The sequence below is a fragment of the Zootoca vivipara genome, chromosome Z2, assembly GCF_965207765.1.
Source record: "Zootoca vivipara chromosome Z2, rZooViv2.hap1.1, whole genome shotgun sequence".
Lineage (NCBI taxonomy): Eukaryota > Metazoa > Chordata > Lepidosauria > Squamata > Lacertidae > Zootoca > Zootoca vivipara.
Window position 1 is genome coordinate 36,691,617 of NC_142585.1, and position 17,407 is coordinate 36,709,023.

The 17,407-nt window shown below is 40.6% G+C and overlaps 1 protein-coding gene across 2 annotated transcripts in view; it reads left to right on the plus strand.

The window, feature by feature from the left end:
• The window catches only part of MED27 (mediator complex subunit 27), a 176,050-nt gene that overhangs the window by 125,935 nt on the left and 32,708 nt on the right, over window positions 1–17,407 (plus strand). Inside the window, exon 5 of one of the 2 annotated variants that reach the window (XM_035112590.3) lies at window positions 14,611–14,718. The exons of the other annotated variant lie outside the window; for it this stretch is intronic. Coding sequence (XP_034968481.1) covers window positions 14,611–14,718 — 108 coding nt within the window. The remainder of the gene's footprint in view (window positions 1–14,610; window positions 14,719–17,407) is intronic. 2 annotated transcript variants of the gene reach the window in all.

Genomic DNA, 17,407 nt, shown 5'->3' on the forward strand with positions numbered 1-17,407 from the left:
TCATTTATGTAATAAACAATTTCATAACAAATAGCATAAAATTTATTATGCTTTTTTGCCCCCTTACTACTGGGCACAATGGTTTTCCTGCCCTTCAGAATACCTTGTGCCAGCCCTGATTCCAGAGCATTCAAACCATGTTTTGAAGAACCTGATCCAATGACTCTTTCACAATAATTCAACTAGGGGTCACATTTTCATGGAAGCAGAGACCTCTGGGGTGTATGGGGTGTTAGGGAAGGGGTAGTACTTTGGTAGGAGACATGTGCTCCTTTTGGGGTAATTTATCCACTTTGGGCCCCACCCTGCACTCGGTTCTCCCCTGTGGCTCCTAGAAGCTGTTGGCGTGTGGCAGCAGCCACACCCCGGGAATGGCTTCAACTGGCTGGTTAAACCAGGTGAGAGTAGTTGATGGGTCTCAAACCCTCAATGAGTTATGGACTCCCTTGCATGTGAAGACAAGCTCTACCAAATTAAGCAGACAAGACCAATGGGGGGCCATTGGTCAAGATGGTGGTTTCTGCACATTCTGTAAACGAAGGGCAGGTGGGGCTTGTCAACCTGGGAAAGTTGCTCACCTAGGAGAAGGAAAACCCTGATCCTAAACCTTGTGGGATTTCTTGAGGAGAAGAAAAGACTAAGGAGTAAACTCTGCACAAATCAGGAATAGAGTCCCTAAGATTGTTGGATTGCCTGTATGCTAATTTTGAGCAACTGCTGCAGCCAAGCCGGTGCAAAACATATTGTTCTGCTTTCCTTTAGACCACACCAGCGAGGCTGAGAGGGGAGTATCTTGTCATCTAGGCATCTCAGGTCCACCATGCACACTGCCCAGGCTTGCACCAAAGGAAGGTCTCTTTGTTGTTGCTTACGCTGCAGTTCGACCTCAACTCTGGAGGCACACCTCATTGTCTCTCAAGACAGAAGGAGGCTAGCCAGAGACCTCTGCACTATCCTTGCTGGATAGGTAATTGCATCCTTAAATCATCTGTGTCTTGAGTTCCCCTGTCCAGCCCACAAATTGGCAGACAGCCCCCATATATAGAGACAGACTAAGAGCATCAAACTGGATTTAGTCCCTCAACCACCAGGAAATACCTTTACAGCCTTGATTCAGGACCTCTTTGCATAAAGTTATTGTGGGGAAATAGGAAAATATCATAGTGTGCCTTCTAATAGGAATGGTAATTGCCAGATGTTTAAACATCTTAGAGTTTGAGTCATTTCCAACTACTGTCTCCACTAATGAGGAGCCTGGTATTTGGAACATAGAAACCTGTTTTTGTTCCAGCTAGCTCAGTCTTGCTAACACTGACTAGCCGGGACTCTCTCCCAGCCCTTTCTAGAGATACAGTGGTGCCTCGCTAGACAAAATTAATTCGTTCCACGGGTCTTTTCTTATAGCGAAAAATTCGTCTAGCGAATCCCATAGGAATGCATTGAAAAAATTTTGATTTTTTTTTTTGCCCATAGGAATGCATTAATTGAATTTCAATGCATTCCTATGGGAAACCGCGATTCGCTAGATGAATATTTCGTAAAACGCATTCGTCTAGCGAGGCAACCTCCGCTCGAAAAATCCTTTCGTTAAGCGGAAATTTCGTTAAGCAGGGCATTCGTTAAGCAAGGCACCACTGTACCAAGGATTGAACCTGGGATCTTCTGCATGTGAAGCCTATGCTCTACAACATGACACAACTATGATGTACAATCTATTCTAACCAAAGCCCTTTAGTTCCCTTACATACACACCCAGAACAAAACCATGGAACAAATTATCCATGAGGCCTCATCAGGATTGTAACATTAAGTGGCAGCAGAGCAGTTAACATCTGGTCATGGATATGCTTTTCTTGAAGAGTGTAGCTCTGAAAACTCCCCATCAATGCCCTGAAGGCATTTCTGGCACTCCACAGAGCATTGATAATTTTGGGCTTTATTGGATTCTGTAGCATCATGGATCCAACTGATGCAGTGACAGAATTTGGGCATCCTTCATATCCTGCTGCTAACTGAATTGATTTGTAGGTTTTTAAGATGCTTACCTCTTTATCGCAGTGAGGTAATTACATCATAAATGCAACTAACGGTAGCAAAACAGTCCCCTTTTCATTTTGGTACAGTTGTTTGCTGTTTACACTTCCTTAATAAGAGGCTGCCATTTGTTATCTGGGTGTGGAGGGATTTTCAGGGGAGAGGAATTCACCAGATCATCTTTAATACTGGGGAAATCGTTTAAAGCCTTTAATTTATGTTGACTTTTTAGCGTATGGTATTGCAATTAAGTCAGATTAATGAAAGGTAAATTCCAGCCTCTCTATTAAAAAAAAGCCTTGTAAAGAACCTAATTAGCATGTTTGTTTGTTTAGCCGCTAATGGCTTAATTGCATCCTATCTTGCTATTTACAAATAGGCATCATTAGAGAAGAATGAGCATGAAAAGCAAAGTGTAGCATTCATACCAGCAGAGGAGGAAGGAAGTGGAGGGTCAGCCATTGAGGGGAACTGTAGAGGAAAATAACTAGTAAGAAATTTCTTTTCTTTTTTCATTCTCTGTTATTGTTCCAAGCACATACAATATGATTTTCAGTTGCTATGCTGATTAATGAGGCATGAAAAAGTGGGGCGGGTGGGGGGGGGGACCTTGCTGTTGCTCCCACCATTCCTCTGCATCCAACCAATCAATGATATTCCATCACCTCTCAGTCAGCTCCCTACCTTGTGTGCTGCCTTCACAGGAGAGCATGCACTGGGGAGCATGAGGCCTCTGGTGAAAAGGGGGTGAGTTCCTCGGGAGGCGGGGTTCTCCTTTAGGGGTGGTGTGCCAGTTTGGGGAAATCTGTTTCATGGGGTTCCTGACTGACAAACTCAGGCTATGTGTCAAGGATTCAGTACCTCTACATCTTGTGCCACTGTTCTTCCTGATCTAGCAGGTTCCTCCTCCCCTGTGTCAGAGTCCTGGCTGAGATTCAAGGTTGGAATCATGACACAAAGGGGACCAGTAATGTACAGGCAAGCCGCTTTTCATGAAGGTTTAGCTGCGATTGTAGGCTATCAATGGCTACTAGCCATGATGTCTAAACATTGCACTCATTGTTGAAGTCAGTAATGTTTCTGAACACCAATTGCTGGAAAGGAAGGAAGAGTGTTGTTGTGCTCAGATTCTGCCTGTTGTTGTTGTTGTTGTTGTTGTTGTTGTGTATTAATATTTTATTGAAAAGGTTTCAGCCATAAAGGGATAAAGTGATACAAAGAAAAAGAGAAGAAAAATAAAAAGGCACAAAAATGTGTAGAAAAACATATATGAATATATACGAAAAATACCTTAACCCTTATCTTATTTTATAAATTTGATATTATTACCCTAATACATATGTAAATATTAATAGCCTGCTACATTTTGTATAAACTCATTCCAAATATTGTCATATTTACAGTGGTACCTCGAGTTACAAATGCCTCAGGTTACGAACACTTCAGGTTACAAACTCCGCTAACCTGGAAGAGTTACCTTGAGTTGAGAACTTTGCCCCAAGATGAGAACGGAAATTGTGTGCTGGTGGTGCAGTAGCAGCAGCAGCAGCAAGAGGCCCCATTAGCAAAAGCACACCTCTAGTTAAGAACAGTTTCAGGTTAAGAACGGACCTCTGGAACGAGTTAAGTTTGTAACTAGAGGTATCACTGTATTTGTGTTGTGCTCATTTCCTGCTTGCAAGCTTCCCATTGGGCATCTGGTTAGCTGCTGTGAGAACATGATGCTGGACGGGATGGACTACTGGCCTGATTCAGCATTGCTATTTTTCTGCTTTTGTGTTTTCCTCTGATAATTTCTAAAGCTCCCCGGGATCTCCCCAAACACAGTTTGAAAACTACCGCTTTAGAAGTTCGACATTTTAAAAATTGGGCGCTGTTCCAATGGCATTTAATCTGCACATCAGTGATATAGCTTGGAATGTTTTCCATTCCTTTATCTTTTCTACTAAACCTTTCCACTTTTAGAAATACATTGTTTTATAAAACTGATTAGTATTAATTTTTAGGCTACAAATAATAGTGAAATTTTACCACTGGAATTGATACGTAGCCTGTCAAATCTAAAATAAAAGTTTAGTTCACTTTTTCAGATGAATGTCTTTAAGAAGCATATATATTTATATGCAAAGGCATTCAGGTGTCTTTAAAAATTGTCATATTAGTTAAAGTGCCACAATTTCCCCCTTAAAATTTAATATAATGGTAATGTGTACACTATTGAATTGCCATGTTTTGCAATATTTACAGGCATTCCAGTAAATTAGTTTCCAAGTACATATTTGAATATAACATTTAAGCTGCCCAAGTGCATTTTATTCAAACTCTTATCAAATATTTCAGCGATTGGAAAAGGTTTATAAGTAGCATATGGCATGTAAAATTGACTTGACATACTGTTTGAATTTTATTTAGTAAATATAAGTCAAATCAGCATGCCAAGATAGTTCCATCAAGTTAAGGCAGCATAAATGTTTTTGGAAAACCTACATCACCACTAAGCATATAGAAGGACCTCTTTCTCTTTTATACTCTCTCTCATGCTTACATGAAATTGTGCATGAATTGGGAAAAGTAGGTAGAAAGCATTTTCATAATACTGGAACTTGATAAAATTGCTGGGTGGTGGGTTCAAGACATTTGTCTATTTCCTCACAAATGTTGTAACTAATTTTTGAGATTCACTGCCACAAAATTTGGCAATCTCTGCTGGCATAGATAGCTTGAAAAAGAGCAGATCATGGAAACTTCCGGTCTACCGCCATTGCCGAGTGGCAAGGAAACCTCAAGCTCTGAGGTTCCTGGCGCTGTGAAGGAGGGGGGAGCCGTGAGATCGCCGCGGACCCCCAAAAGAACCCCAGATTGAGCTTTCTGGGGTCGTGAAGACTCAGCTGAGCCCCAGAACGTATCCTTCGCTCCCCAGCAAGCTCTATTAGGAGCCCCGAGAGCGAGCGAAGTTGAGACGTGGGTGCCCTGAGTGATTTTGCTACCTCTGCAGCGTAAAGTTCTGAGCCGACAGCATGTTGAGCGGAGGATTCTTCCAATTTTGAAAGAATTGAGGACTTTGGTTACCGTGAGTAGAAGAAAAGGGATTTGCAATTTGAAAAAATTTGGCCACGGGAGGAGATTTAAAAATGGAAGTCAATTTCCCCCATTGAGTGAACTGAGATGCAGTTAATTTGCCCAAAGCCGGAAAGATTGACAGGAAGCTTTCAATTTCCAAAGACTGGACTTAAAACCTTCCCCCTGAGGCAGGGTAAAGGGGAGAAGGGTTGAACTTAGTAAAATCCCTGTTAAAAATTTCATTTTGGACTGGGGAAAGTCCCCCTGTAAGCTGGAGTCAGGTCCCTGGAGGAATCAGCAAACCGCCATTATGACGTCACAATAGGAAGGAATTTGTTTACCTCTTTGAGGTCGGGAACTGGCAGTATTGAAGAGAGTATTGAAGAGAGCGCAGAATATAAGGCTGCAAATAAAGAAGTTTGATAAATGCTCTTTTTGCAAATGGACATAAGAATTTTAAGTTATAAAGAAGAACTGAAAATGCTAGTCTGCTACCGGTTCGGATACAATATCTGTCTTTGAAGTCTGGAAATACAAACTGCACCATTTCCTGTCTTGTAATCTGTGCTGTTCCCATGAAATTGGAGACGAGCAAGATGTCAGTAGACATAATATCAGCTGACTTCTCAGATTTTCAAGAGGAATTCCTGAAATTGCTACGAGATCTAAGAAGCGAAGTACATCAAAATACAATACAGATTGGAAAAATAAACCAGAAGTGTGCGGAAATTGAAGAAGGACTAATTTCAGCAGAGACAGTAGAGAAGAAAGAGGAAAATTCATCAGTCCTGGACAATGCAATTGAATCTAAAGAAGAAGAGGAAGGGGCATGGAACATTGTTCTCCCAGTGAGGGGTGGGGGGGGGGAAGACCCATGCTTGATTCAAAGGGTTTTTAAAGAAGAACCAGCATGGAATGCTGGGGTCAGAATATAAGGGGAGCAAAAATTGTGAAAGGATTGAAAAGTGGAAATCTAGATGGATGGTATCGTGTAACAGAGAATTGGGGAGACAGCAGGGGATGAAGAAGGAAGTGTGGTGGATAGGCTGTGATAGAGTGGGAGTGGGGTAAGGAGTAATAATGGATGTTATTTTCTTAATGATTAAGATGGTCCGAAACTGGAATGACCTAAGGAACTGGCTGAATCATCAGGGAGACCTCAAGTCCAGGGGGGGGGGGCTGAATCAGATTTAAATGTATAAATGTTATTAGGACAGAAGAACCAATATCTGAATTTATGGAATATTTTTGGGAATAAATTATAGGCTAAGGGGTGAAATAGAAGATAGATGGTTGGGGAAATGATTTATGATTTGGAATAATTGATGAATTATAGGTTTAAGGATAGTTGATGTTTATAGATTAGGAATAGTTGAGAGATAATGAAAAAAATGTGTTAAAATGATTAAAGATATAATATGAAAATTGCGTGTTGGATTTAAAAATGGACCCAGTGAGGAGGGAATTGAGGAAGTCTACAATGTTAAGTAAAAATGAAAGATTTGCTGTAATTGATATTTCTTTTTAATGTGTTTTTTGTCTCTTTGTTTTTGTTGTATTTTTCTTGAATTTTTTGTATTTTGTATGTTTTAAAATGAATAAATATTATTTGAAAAGGGGGGGGGGAGAAAAAGAGCAGATCATGGATGCTAAACCAAACCAGTAACATGAACTTTTCTTCCTAACTATAAAGCTATTTTGGCACATAAGTGGTGTATTACTTAATTACCATTAATAAAGAGCTGTTAAGGGGCACCATTTTTTATTTTTTCATAAACTTACTTAACAATGAAAATGTATTGTTAGTGGGCTTCTCTATTACTTTTTAATACAGTGGTACCTCGGTTTGCGACTGCAATCCGTTCCGCGGAGGCGGTCACTTGCCGTAGTGGTCACTCCCCGAAGGCACGCTTCTGCGCGTGCGCAAAGCGCCAATAGAGCGCATCTGACGCCGCAGAACCCGGATGTAAACACTTCCAGGTCCGCAGCGGTCGCAAACAGAGGTAGACATAAACCAAGGTTTGACTGTACTATAAATATACAAAAGGGAAATACTTTTATCCTCAAGTTGGTCTTGTGGGCTCCCTAAAAGTGTTTGATCAACCACTATGGGAAAGACATCGGGTCACCTGGTTTTGCCATGCAGGTGATCAGCTGATATACAGGGCTTGCATAGCACTACAGCTGGGTCTTTACCTGCCCCACACCTGATGTCATAGACAATGTCGGGTGTAAGGCAGGTGGGCAAATTAGGCTTACAAGATGGAGGTTTTCTTGCTTTTTGATAGGAATATGCCAGTTTGAATTCTTGCTTTTTGCTGGTTCAGATCTGTGTATGTGAATATATTAGCAAGCTATTTGGCAAAACCAGAAAGGCTTATCAAATGCTAAAGTTTTACGTCTTTTTTAACATGCAGGTGGGGATATTTTATCAGAGCTAAAATCCTTCAATGTACATGATCAGCCAGATGCATAGAAATGCAGTGCAAACTCACTCCAAAGAATCAAAATATTTTTTTAGTTCCACATATCTGATTCTGGTTCTTAAAAATTTGATGCTGGTGCCTTTGAGTTTAAAATATATTTCTTGACTTCATTTCATTCAACTCTTTGGTATGCCAGCTATTTTGCAATTGTTAACTCATTAAGTTGGATAGAATTACTAATTATTGGAGGAAGGGGCCCTTTTTAAAATCCAAGATACCTTGGGGGATTTTCACTAATTTTTGTCCGTAAAGATTTAAGGATAACGCAAATTTTATCACATTTTGTCCTTTAAAAAAGCTAGAGGCTTTGCATCCTGATAGTCAGAATCAGCACTGTAGTATTTAAAAACAGGCTGGGATTGTAGTAGTATTAGACAGAGGGTTACATGCATGTTTAACCTGCAGCTGTTCCATTTTCAGCTCAAAGAACTGTGGGGCATTTTCCCCCATTCATATTAATTGAATTTTAGAGTGACCTTGTTCACGTATTGATTTGAATTAAAATTTTCTACATCAAGGTCGAGCTGGCACATATCCTACAGGCAAAATATTAAAAAGCCAAGTACTGTGTCTATCAGGATATCGACAGAAGAAGTTGAAATTTAATAGGGAGAAGTTTGCCTCAGAAGGTAAAAAATAATGTTGTCTTTGTAATGCAATTTAAGAAGTAGACAGTCTGTCCACTGAAAGGAGCTGCCTATTTTCAGAATCTCTTCAAATTGAGGCACACACTTTATGGCTTTTTATGGAGCTTAGCTTGTGTTTCTGGCAATGGGGAGCTGTGGATGAGAGAGCCTATATGCTGCTATCAATTTTAGAAGTTGCTGGCTATTAGACTCTAGAAAACAACTAGATAGCGAGGAAAGCATATTGCAGAATTACAGCTGGATACGTGTTTCTCCTTCTGAGCTTCGAAGAACAGGGTCAGACCAAGGGACACAAAGGGTGGGTTCTTGTGTTCAAGCAGCTGCTTTGCTTCTCTCCCAAAGATGAGGGAAGATGAGGAGCAAAATAAGAGCAGCACCAGGTGCTTTCCAGGGGAAACCCCGCCAGATGGGTGGGGTATACATCGTCATCATCACCCTAATATTATCCCTACTCCAACCAAGGGGAGGAAAGGTTACTGACTCAGGGCGGCTCTATTTTCAAGGTTGGGGCACAACAGAACCATGGCCCAAATCCCAAAGTGCCTCTCATCCCCAGTTGAAATGAGGCCTCTCACCCACAAAAGAAATACCGTAACCTTATAAAGTAAACTTCAAAACGGAATTGTATCCACTTTAATTCAAGTGGTGCCAGAACTCTGTTGCTACAAACCGTGCGGGAACAGCAATGGCGAGTCTAGGGGAGTGGTACCAATGTGGTTGCACCGGACAGAGTTTCTAGGATGTTGCTGCAGGCACAGCAACTATGACATCCAATGGAAGGCAAGATGTGTGGGGCGCCAGATTTTGACGTCACACAGGGTGCCACTGAAATTTGAGATGCCAAGGTCCACTGGGAACAGTCTTAAGAAGCTACTGCCATGGGTGCTTTACTTGCTGAAAGGGGCTCTGGCTATCAACCAGGAGGCGGTGCTACCCAGAACTAAAGACTGTTCCACCATGGAACCATTACAGTATTTTCCATGCTACTGATCTGGGGCTACAGTCCCCATCATTCTCAGCTTGCCAGAAGATCTCACACTGTACTCGTGAGCCTTTGTTTACTAGAGACCCATCTAGTCCAGCATCTTGTTCTCACAGTAGCCAGCTGAATGTGGAAAGAACACAACCAGGACCAAACAGCAAAAACATTCTCTCCAATTATGATTTCCAGCAACTGATATTTTTTTGGAGGCATACTGTCTCCAAGAGTAAAGATAGAGCATGCTTCTATCCTCCACAGAATTGTCTAATGCACTTTAAAGTTATCCAGGTACTCGCCTTGTTGCATAATTTTCACTCATGGGTCATTCCATGCCAAATCACCTGATTTTAATAGTCGACCATGCTCTCATGACTCAGATTTTCTTGAAAAAAAATTTATGTGTAGAAAATAATATTTTAAGATGGTCAAAGCTATTTTGTTTCCCATACATGTAATATAGTCAATGATGCTGGAGTTGGATAGAGTTGGATTTTATAATTTAATATTCAACCAAATAACACAATGTAACATTTGTCATATAAACAAAAAAGGAAAAAAATTCTTCCCATGACTTCCCTCAACTTCTCCTTCTGGTTCTTTAAATATTTAGTACTTCTGCTTAGTTTTTGTCTTATTATTATGATCTTATACCTCAATATACTTAATTTCTTACCATTTTTATACCAAATTTTCTTTCGTAAGTACATATTGCACTGAATTACATTCCATATTATTATTTCTTGACCTTTAAACTTATTTTCTTACTTGTAAATGTTTAATCAAACCCTGCTAGTGAGGCCATTTCTTTACAATATTTCTGTAGATACATCATAAACGGTTCCCAGTCTTTTTTAAAGTCTTCATTATCATTGTCTCCGAGTCTTCCTGTGAGTTTCGCGATTTCTGCATATTCTATATATAAATCTTTATTGCGGTCCAAAGACCCGTAAAACAATTTCAGAACAAAATACAATTGAGACAGCCAACTACACAAGAGAGAAAAACAAAGGTGGTCGTTTTGTTTTGTCTCATACATCATGATCTCTGATTCTTAAAACTTCCAAAAGAAATTTTGCCATGGCATTGGCCAGTGTACAGTGGTACCTCTAGTTGCAGACTTAATCCATTTTGGGATGCCGTTTGCACCCCGAAAATTCTGCAACTAGAGCACCTCTTCTGCATGTGTGTGAAGCGCACAGATCTCTTCTGCGCATGCGCGGGTAGCGAACCCGGAAGTAAACACTTCCGGGTTTGCTGCATTCGTAAGCTGAAAGTCCGTAACAAGAGCAGAACACAACACGAGGTGTGACTGTAATATCATTAGACCTATCACCCAAAAGATATTTAATATGGGAGGCTTCAGATTTTCCCAGCAGATTTGCCAGTAGGGGATTGATCAGTTAATCCCTTGCTTGCTCATATTGCCCATAATGCAGTAATATACGCTTTCTGCAATCAACGTCCTGAGAACATAAACAAAGCCTATTCTGATAGGGGATGCCTCTCAGTCTTCCATTTAGCACTGCCAATGGAATTACATATAGTCTGGCTTTGGTAAATAAATACCGATAGGTTGGTACAGACAGGTTCCTAAGATATGAGGATATCTGAAAGTTGTACCCATATTGGATTCCTGCTGCTTCCGGGCCACAAATTACATGAGATCTAGATCTCAAGTCGCTATGTGAGATGTCCCTATGTGAGATGTCCCAAAGCTTTTGCCTCAGGGATTCAAGGGCAGTATCATAGCCCAGATGATACAAGAGAGATGGTGGCAGTCCAGTCGAAGTGGTTTTTCTGGCCATAGTTTTCAGCCATGGGATGATAAACTCCTCGTTGGTTAAATGTAGAAATAATCCCTTCCCCGGGCCAAATACTGAGATCTTGAGCCAGTATCTCAGGGCAGCCCACCATGCTCTAGTAGAGAATGGGCATTCATCTGTTTCCAAAAATAGAGATCAAGTGTAGTATCTGCATATTCCATAAGTTTGGCTTGGCATTCTTCTTTCGTTGGTATCTTGTCCTCTTTTCATTTTGGGGCTAGGAGAGTCCTGGCCCCCGTTGTAGCATAAATGAACAGATTTTCCCACTCTTTTGGTAATTCCTGTCCTATTATACCGAGCAGAAATGCTTCTGGTTTTTTAAGAAAAAATATTTTAAACATCTTCAATTCATTATATACCATTTCCCATATATTTTTGATTTGATTTGATTTTTGATTCCAGCACATATGATAAAATGTACCTTCTTTCTCTTTACACTTCCAGCATTTATTGGAACTAGTTCTATACATTTTTGCAAGCTTAACAGGAGTTAAATACCATCGGTACATCATTTTCATATAATTCTCTTTCCAAGTTGTGCAAGCAGTACATTTTAAATTGACTTTCCATAATTTCCCCCAATCTTTCATTTCTATATTGTGTCCTAAATCTTGTGCCCATTTAATCATTACACATTTAACCTCTTCATCTTTGATTTCCCATTCTAACAAATTATAAATTTTCTTCAATTTTTTAGTGTTATCCTCTACAATTTCTCTTTGAAATCTAGAAAAGTGTATAGCTAAATACTTTCTTTTTATCTTCTTTAAAAACCTCATTTACTTGAAAATATTGCAACCAATCATTAACGTGATCTCAAATCTCTTCAAAATCTTTCAATTTTAATTTCCCTTCTATTTCTATAAAAAGATCTCTATATGTAAGTCATTTTTCTCTCCTGTTTTTTTTTTTAATTGATCATAGAATCATAGAGTTGGAAGAGACCACAAGGGCCATTCAGTCCAACCCCCTGCCAAGCAGGAAACACCATCAAAGTATTCTTGACATATGGCTGTCAAGCCTCTGCTTAAAGACCTCCAAAGAAGGAGACTCCACCACACTCCTTGGCAGCAAATTCCACTGCCTGACAGCCCTTACTGTCAGGAAGTTCTTAATGTTTAGGTGGAATCTTCTTTCTTGCAGTTTGAATCCATTGCTCCGTGTCCACTTCTGTGGAGCAGCAAAAAACTTTGATATTGCTTCCGTTGGTGACAACCACCATGGAGTCTTTTGTTCTAATAAATCTTTATATCTTCCCCATACTTTTAAAAGTTATCTCCTGATTATGTGATTATAGAATCTTTTATGCACTTTCCCTTTATCATACCACAGGTATGCATGCCATCCAAATCTGTTGTCATTTCCTTCAAGATCTAACAAATCTGTATTTTCCAATTTGACCCAATCCTGGATCCAAGCAATGCAAGCAGCTTCATAGAATCACAGAGTTGGAAGAGACCAAATCTGTTGCTGGGGAAGGAGGGGAAGGAGCTCAGTGTGAGCATTTTACAATGGCGTTTAGATGGAGCTGTTTGCTGGATTTGCTGAAATAAAACCACAAAACACGAATTTATTTCTTTTATTTGATCCTTGAAGGGGGAAGAGAGAAACCTTTAAATATTATTTTGAGCTTATCTCATATCTACACATAATTTTTTTTGAAGAAATTCTGAGTCATGAGAGCACATGGCACCAGGTGATTTGGTGTGGAATGACCCTCATGACTGTTTTTAAGAGGTGTAGTATCATTGGTGACTTTTGCTCTCAGATGCTCCCCGTCAGATAAAGCACCTCCCACCAACTGCTGAATCATTTGGGAAATGCAGTAAACGGGTCAAAAGCTAAGTTTAAAAGCTCATTTGGCACAACACCATATTCTACAATGGGAACAATATTTTTGCAAGCCATTAACACCATTTTAAAACTCTGGTGAACCCTCAATCCTATTTTGGTACCTAGTTGTGACTACAGATCTAACCTGAGTCATTTTTGAAAAGCTAATTGCAGCTGCTCAACATGCTAACCCTTTCAAGATTTCTGCATGTCAGAGCTTCAGGTTTTCTCCCTTCTGTCACCTGCCTTTTGGAAGTGGCATCTATAATCCCAGAGGACTGCTCCTCATTTCCAAAACCACCATCATTTGCTGAAATGCTGTGCCTCTGCTTTTCCAGTCAACATAACAGCTGCTGGAATTCCAGTGTCAATACAACATTGGCACAGATCTGGAAGCTTTTAATATTAATAAGCCTGTTGTAAAAACTTTAGAAAAAAACTGTGTTTTCATGCACAAATAGTGCTTAAGTGTTCAGCAGAAATGAATGCACATTATAGAAAGTTATTTCCTTCCTTATATCTAGGAGTATAGGTCAGGTTGTGCTATTACTTTTATCAAGCAAAATTCCCCTGAAAGAGTGTTGAAGGTTTCAAATTAATCTGCTTGTCTTTTATTTTCTCTGCACAGCTACAGCTGTCACTTCTTATACTCCAAAACAGTATAAACTTCAACACATTATATTGTGGTAGAGAATACCACACTGTTATCACTGTGTTTATCAAGTGAGGTTTTTTGTATATCTCTTGTTCTTCACCAAACCCTCCACTCAACTTTATCATTTTCCATCTTGCTCTTGAGCAGCTGAGCCTAGAGGCTTCTGGCTATTTTGGCATTTATCTTGGGCTCTGTTTTAGTTTTATTTATTCATTTTGTGAAATGCAGAAATTTCACAGCCTTTACTTGCCAGTGTTTTTCAAAATCAAAAGACATGATTTAGTAGTGCTTTATTTCCAGATTAGTTGCTGTTCTGGTTTTGGTAACCCAAAGCTCAACTTTAACTTTGGCACTCAGGATGAGGTTGCTTCAGTTCTGACCCAAATATGACATCAGCATATACTTTTAATAAATCCATGCTGAATGCTATTTGCTATATCCAAACCCATAGTTGAAGGTTCAAGAGTGGGATAGAATTGATATGTGGAAAGTAATTGTGACATAAGTTTTCCCCTCCCCGGCTTGGACGTCATCAGCCTCCCTGTTGGAAAGGAACTGTTGGAATCAGAAAAACTTGCAAAATGGTGGTATTTAGGAGCTAAAAAGGTAAAGGTAAAGGACCCCTGACAGTTAAGTCCAGTTGCGAACGACTCTGGGGTTGCGGCGCTCACCTTGCTTTACTGGCCGAGGGAGCCGCCGTTTGTCCGCAGACATTTTTTCCAGGTCATGTGGCCAGCATGACTAAGCCGCTTCTGGCAAAACCAGAGCAGCGCACGGAAACACCATTTACCTTCCCGCCAGAGCGGTACCTATTTACTTGCACTTTGACATGCTTTCGAACTGCTAGGTTGGCAGGAGCTGGGGATAACCCTAAATATTGGTGGGGAGGAGGGGAGAACTCAACATGGGGATGTCATTTTGACATGCATAATATATAGTTCAGAACCTAAACACTATCAATAAAGGGTTCTTCTCTGATGCTCATATAGAAAATCCCCCATTTGCTTTTCAGTCTTTTAAATTATGGGGTATGTGTTTCTTACCATTGTCTTTTTTTTGTCACATTTACTTCCCCTTCACCCCCTGACAGGTTACATTAGGAAAAGTGTTAAAAGTCATAGTGGTAATGCGGAGCCTCTTCATTGACCGAACAATTGTCAAGGGGTATCATGAAAATGTATACACTGACGATGGCAAGGTAAGTGCCTCTTCCATATTTCCCTTTGCTATGGATGTTTATATGGAACATGGTGCTCAAACAATTACAGAAGAGCAAATCTCTGGCCCAAGAAGCTGTCCTAATGTTATGTAAAGCATCCCATTTACATAACATTTAAATGTTATGTAAAGCATCCCACTTTTAATTTTAGATAACTTCTCTCCTGATTTACTATGTCCTCAGCCCTTAGACCAGATGTGAGGATCCTTGCCCCCCCCCCGATGTTGCTGGACAGCAAGTACCATTACCCATGCTTGCTAAAGCTGATGGAAATTATCATTCAGCAGCTTCTGAATGGCCAAAAGTTCTCCACATTTGCCTTAGGCCCATGTTGCATCATTATTAGTATCTACTATTGCTGGGGCACATCAGTTGCCCAGGCTTTGGATTTCTCTCCCCCCACCACCAAGCCACCAGGAAATTGTACATCAATTTTCCATTCAATAAGAAAAACCTCTTTCTGATGAGAAATCAGGGACTTGTCCCGTGTTGGTTTAATCTGATGGTAACCACAGCATTCTGAATGGCAGCTATTAAGGAAGTGCAACCTGCTTCCATGAGTGATCTGCTTTATGGGGAAAAAAAACATCACCTGGTTTGAACCCCTAATTTCTCTTGACTGCATGCACTCCATATGGCTTTCTGTGGAGCTTTAGAGGATGTTAATGGGACCTGACAGCCTTCAAGTTGGTTTCTTTCTCTCTTCAGAGTGGAATGGGCTCTTGCTGAGACACCCACCTAGGCTCACCTTTTTGCCAGTAACAAGTACTAAGCACTCCTGTCTCTCACATTATTCCCCCGCCCCTCTGGACCTCTCTCTCCTTATTACAAAACCCATTAAAAATACAAGGTTCATTATAACCAGACAAGCACTTGGCACCCATAGGCCATGTTATAATGAGGACAGAATTATTTTTCAAAAAAGCGAATCTCTTGTAACATACAACATTGTGTTACGCACTGACCCCTGAGTTCCTTAGCTGCTTGCTCTCCTTAGGATTTAAAAGGCAGTGGGGGGGGGTGGATCTGCTCTGCTGGAAAGAACATATAATTCCATTTTTCAGGTAAAAGATTCTCCCACTAGAGAGAAAATAAAAGGTGTCCAAAGATGGACTTGGCCTGGCTTTAAACTGGGTTGCCTAGTAACACTCACAGGCTGAGGTAGGGACACGGCACATGTGCAGAAGCTTCTGGAATGTCCTGAAAGGAGGGGAAACTTGTGCCACTCTTCTCCTGGAACTGACTGACAGCATCAGTGCATGTTTCTCCTGGAAGCTTTGTCAGGTGGGAACCTTAAGGGATGCATTTCGCTTCCACACAGAACACACAGTTCTGGTTCTCACCCATCTAAAGAAGGTTCTTCACTTCACTTCCTTTGTAAGGGAGCATACAAGTGAAGCAGACATTTAAGATACCAGTAAAATAAAATATAAATGACTGTCCAAAAATCCTCTTTTTCTTTTCAATGTGCAAAAGAGATAATAATCTATCTGGCACCTCAAAGTGGAGCTGGGGTATCTCATGAATTTAACACACTTGGATCCCTTTTTACCAGCAAGTGCTTGAGGTGACTTGCAATCAGTCATTTTTTTTTAATCTTCACAACATTGTACTTATTGAATTTTTGTGTTTTCAATCTGGAAGCTGCTTTGGGGTGGGGGGTGGGGGCAGGGTATGCGTGAGCATACATGAAAGGCAAGGTAGAAATGTCCTAAAATAAAATAAAGCTTGTGAAGGAGCTTGTAGCAGAGTATTTGAGTAGTGCCATCTGCTATCATTTTTCCATACTGGGATCTTTTCGGAGTAAGGGCAGAATACACATTTAATAACTTAATTAGTAAGATTACAAAAGCCTACCTTTCCAGCTGCTAAAGACACACACATACACCAGTCAGAGAGCACGCAAGTGTGGTGTAGTGGTTAAGAACAGTGGATTCGTAATCTGGGGAACCGGGTTCGCGTCTCGGCTCCTCCACATGCAGCTGCTGGATGACCTTGGGATAGTCACACTTCTTTGAAGTCTCTCAACCTCATTCACCTCACAGAGTGCTTGTTGTGGTGGAGGAAGGGAAAGAAGATTGTTAGCCACTTTGAGACTCCTTAGGGTAGTGATAAAGTGGGATATCAAATCCAAATTCTTCTTCAGTCTTCATTTAGATTTGTAAGTGTTTGAGGGCAGAGACCTTCTTTTACTCCATAAAATGCCAGACACATGGATGAAGCTATAAATATTATTATCATAGTATAGGAAAGGGGCACAGAATTCGAAAGGGGCACAGAATTCAAAAAAGCTCCAATGGAAATCAAATTCATGTGTGCATAAGTTTGTATTGCAGAGTTATCCTGGGTCAGGCTTATATGGGGAGTCTCAGATCCTTACAGAGGACTCATGGTGACTCATTCAGTAAAGCATATGACAAGGGTGAAGAACCTTCTTCAGCCCAATGGCTACATTCTCTTCTCATCAACCTTCCATGGGTCATATGCCAGTGGTGGGCAGAGCCAAAGGTAGAAGTGGGTAGAGCAATGAAAATAAACTCTTACCTTGTGCAGTAGGTTAGATTCTACACAACACATACTTCTGTATCCTCCAGGCATGCAAGAGTCATTATCAGAGTTCAAGGGCACAGTCCAGCAAGGCAAAAACACTCAAGGAGGGCACAAAGCA